At 59.0% G+C, this 3,970-nt stretch overlaps 1 protein-coding gene across 1 annotated transcript in view; it reads left to right on the forward strand.

The window, feature by feature from the left end:
• The first annotated feature begins 753 nt into the window (after window positions 1–753).
• Window positions 754–3,970, forward strand: part of WSCD2 (WSC domain containing 2) — a 14,853-nt gene continuing 11,636 nt past the window's right edge. Inside the window, exons 1-2 of the mRNA XM_057378086.1 lie at window positions 754–1,203; window positions 3,862–3,970. The exon at window positions 3,862–3,970 is cut by the window's right edge and continues 2 nt beyond it. Of these exons, the coding sequence (XP_057234069.1) occupies window positions 828–1,203; window positions 3,862–3,970 (485 nt within the window). The 5' untranslated portion in view covers window positions 754–827. The remainder of the gene's footprint in view (window positions 1,204–3,861) is intronic.

A 3,970-nucleotide genomic window follows, 5' to 3' on the forward strand; every position in this document is an offset into this window, starting at 1 on the left:
GCKAAACAGGAAATTTTCCCCATCCCARAGCCATCCTGGAGCCCCTCCCCTGCACGTCCCAGAGATGTGCAGGCTCTGGGATTTGGGCTCACCCCACCAGCATCGCTCCCACTGCATCCATTACCCACTCGGGAGAGGTGGAATCGCCCCTTTCCAGGTCTGGCAGGCGATGGAGACTCCGTCTGTCCTTCCTCACCCCGCGGAGGGACAGGGCCACCATCCTCCGTGTCCGGGACACTTTGCCGAGTGTGCCTCTCTCTTTGACTTGCAGGTGCAGATTTCTTGCCCTGGGAGTGAGCTGAATGGGGTTCCCTTAGACAAAGGGTCCCAGGCAGCATTCCAGGCTCCGGGCGCGTCCAGGGACCTTCCATTCTTTGTCTGAAAGGGCAGCGGTGCCGTTCCCATTCGAGCGATGCCTGACGGAGCCGGTGCCGCCGGGAGCGAGGAGCTGCTGCGGCAGCTGATCGGCTTTCAAATCACCTTCAAACCTCGATTTCCTTAACATGATCCCTCCATCAGCGCAGTCCCCGGGGCACGGCCGGGGGGCTTTGCCGGGAAGAGAATAAACCGGGGCGGGAGGTGACAGCCAGCGCTGGGAACCCCCCGGCCACCACTGCGGGGACTCAAAATCCACCTCCCTCTGCGCTCCAGGACTTTTTTAGGGTCTGACCACAGCTTTGCACGAACTCGCCCCGCAGCCCTCACCCCATCTGCTCGCCGGGATTCGCCTCCAATCCAGGCGGGATTAAGCCCCGGCTCGGAGCATCCCTGGAGCCGCAGAGCAGCTTCCCCGCGGCGCCGGCTGCCGGGGAAGGGATGAAGACGCTATGGCCAAGCTTTTGCTAAAACTCCAGCGGTATTTTCGGCGCAAACCCGTGCGTTTCTTCACTCTGCTGGCCCTCTACCTGGCGGCCGGCAGTTTGGTTTTCCTGCATTCCGGTTTTTCCGGGGAGCCCACGGTGCCGGGGAGCCCTCGCAGCCCCGCGGCCGCCGAGGGGCCGGGGCTGCCCTACCTGGGGGTGATGCAGCTCAGCCGCGGCTTCAAGGCTGCGGCGACAATGCCGGCGGGGGCCCGGCGCCACGGCCCCTGGTTCAAAAGCACCTCCAAGGAGCCGTCGGAGCGGGGAAAATCCCGGGATAACGGCGGCCCCCGGAGCCGGGCGATCAGGGGCAGGAGCGGCCGCGAGAAGGAGGAGGACAGAGGTGAGAGCTGGGGACACGCGCGGGGGGGTTTCCCTGCTTTTTGTCCCTCCCAGGTTGGTCTCTGAGCTGTTTTTGAGTTGTGCATCCCCGCCGGGAGCAGCTTCCCGGGCAAACACCCCCAGGAAAAGTGCATTTMTCTATTTATTTATTAATTTWWAAACCCACGAGCACGTGCTGCWGRAGYGCCGAGGTTTTCTTCCCACATCCCAGGGGAATGCTCTGGGGAGCAGCACCTCGCTCTGGAGACCATCAGGCAGGATATTTTCAGAAGTTCCCTCTTCCCTCCTTCCTCTCCTCGCTCCCCAAATGCCAATAATCCACTTTGATTTTTCCATCTTCACTCTTTCCCCTGGTCCATAACCGAGCTCTGAGTCCCCCCTCGCTGTGACAGGAGATTTTGGGGGTGGCAGCTGAGGGAATGCTGTGCCCCATCTTCCTCCCACCCTTCAGCGCTGCCAGGGGCCAAACTCTGTTTCCATTCTGTTGGCCTGAACGAACACAAAATCCAGGTTTTTGTAGCTGCAGTGTGGCTGCAGGGGTTGGCTGTGATTCCCATGGAAGTGCAGGCAGGTCTGGGATGTGGCCTCTGGAGCCGGGAGATCCCTGCCTGGCTGTGGTGTGTGCGGTGCTGTCAAGTGGCTCCGTTATTAATGATCAAGGGTAAGCGAATGGAGTCGTTCCCATCGATTTTTAAAATGCCATCTATTTATCCTGGAGGCAGCCGGAGCGGCTCGTTCCGTGGGATTTGGGTGGCTGGGCTGGGGATGGGGCAGGAGATGTGGATGGAGAGAAGCAGCTTGGRAGCCAAAGTAAAAAATATTTTGTGGGTATACGGGAAAAACATGGGATTTTCTGCTAAAATTCTTCAGCAGGGGGTTCCCCCATTGTGACTCCGCTCTGAGTGGCCTCTGGGGTGTTTTGGTGGCCACATCACTCCGTTAATGCAAATGCACTTTAGTGCAGCCTCAGCAGATGGTCCCTGAGCCCAGGCTGTCTGTCCCCATAAAGACCCCAAGCAGTGCCCKTGTCCCCTGCCATATGTCCCGTGTGCTCCAAGATTAACCTCATCCACGAGGATGCTGGGCTCGGGATTTCTGGGCTTTAGCTGCTCCCAGGTGGTCTGGGAATATCATTTTCCCCTTGGAGCATCTTGGCAGCTCCTGAGAGTGATGGTGCAGAGGAATTCTGCGGTTTGAGAAGCCCCACGTGCTCCCGGTGTGGCTGGCGGAGCCTGGGGAGTACCCCCTCATTCCCTGCTCCTCTGGAACACCGGGATATCTGGCAGGAGCAGGCGGATTTAATGGCGCTGGTAATTAAGTGGGGACAGCTTAACGAGGCGGCTGCGGAGGCTCAGCCACGTGAAATCATTCCGGAGGGAATAGCGCTCCGAAAATCGGCTCTGGTTTGGAGCGTGATGTGCGGCTCCTCTTCCTCCTCTTCCTCCTCTTCCTCCTCTTCCTCCTCTTCCTCCTCCTCGCACTGCCAGGCAAAGGTGTGGGTGGAGAACAGCCCCGTGTCTGCCAGGGAGCGGCCTCATCCCCATGGGAATGCAAATCCCACGGGAAGGGGCATCTCCCACCTCCAGTCGGGCAGGATTTTAAGGCGGTGAAGCCGAGGGGGAGCAGGAACAGCCCCCAGACCTCARCCACATCCACCTCTGGTCCCTTCCCGGACATCTCTGGCCATTCCCACCTGTGACACAATCCCACGGGGAAGAGRAGACCACCAACCTCAGGCAGCCAGCTGGAGCCATCCCTGTATCCCTGTCTCCTGGGAAAATTGCATGTTTGGGGGAATTTATCAGCAATCACCAGGTGGATTTGTGTCTGCTCGCAGCGTGTTTCCAGCAGGCTCCAGAATTCCTCCTGGAGAGCTCCCCCTCTCCCTCCAAACCACATCAACCCCACCCTCCCCCTCTCAGCATCTCCCCCTTCGCCGGTGTCCTCGTCTCTCCCGAATTATTCCAGCTGGCTTCCCGATAAGTGGCAGCACGCATATGTCAGGGGCAATGGGTTGAAGGTAATGCACATCAGTCACCGGCTCCCTGAGTGTCTGGAGCCATCCAAACCCGCTGGATTTGTCACGGCTGGGATGCACTGACCTGCCAGGACCTGCTCAGACCCACAGGAATGCCGTGTGGGATATCTGGGAGTTACAGCTCCAGTGGTTAAAGAGATCCCACACATTTCTCTCCATCTTCCTCCTCCAGGCTGGGTTGGGAAGGCGGTTCCAGCACTGGTGGGGTTTGGGATGGGATGGGRTGGTTGGGAATGGGRCAGACTCTGGWTGAGGTGAGYTRGGTCAGGGMCCCYAAATGGGTGTGGAATGCAGGGAGGAGGTCAGGAGTATTATCCCAGAACGTGGTTTGGAATTGGAGTGACACAGTGGAAGAAATTCCTCCCTGGGAGGGTGCTGAGGCCCTGGAATAAAATTCCCAGAGAATCKGTGGCTGTGCCAGCCCTGGAAGTGTCCAAGGCCGGGCTGGATGGGGCTTGGAGCAACCCGGGAGAGTGTAAATTTGTTTTACCCACCTTGTGCAGAGGCTTGCTGAACCCAGAGTTCCCAAAGCAAACAAACAGGGAATGCTGCTGCTCATCCCTATTTCGGGAAAAATCAGGAGGGGTGGGATCAGTGACCCCCTGCCCTGTCTGCCCCCAGCCCGGTACATCGGCTGCTACGAGGACAACACCCGGCAGAGGACCCTGCGCGGGATGTCCTTCTTCGACTACAAGAAGATGACGGTGTTCCGTTGCCAGGACAACTGTGC

Source organism: Malurus melanocephalus, unplaced genomic scaffold (assembly GCF_030028575.1).
Source record: "Malurus melanocephalus ecotype Western Australia unplaced genomic scaffold, MMel_1.1 scaffold_340, whole genome shotgun sequence".
Lineage (NCBI taxonomy): Eukaryota > Metazoa > Chordata > Aves > Passeriformes > Maluridae > Malurus > Malurus melanocephalus.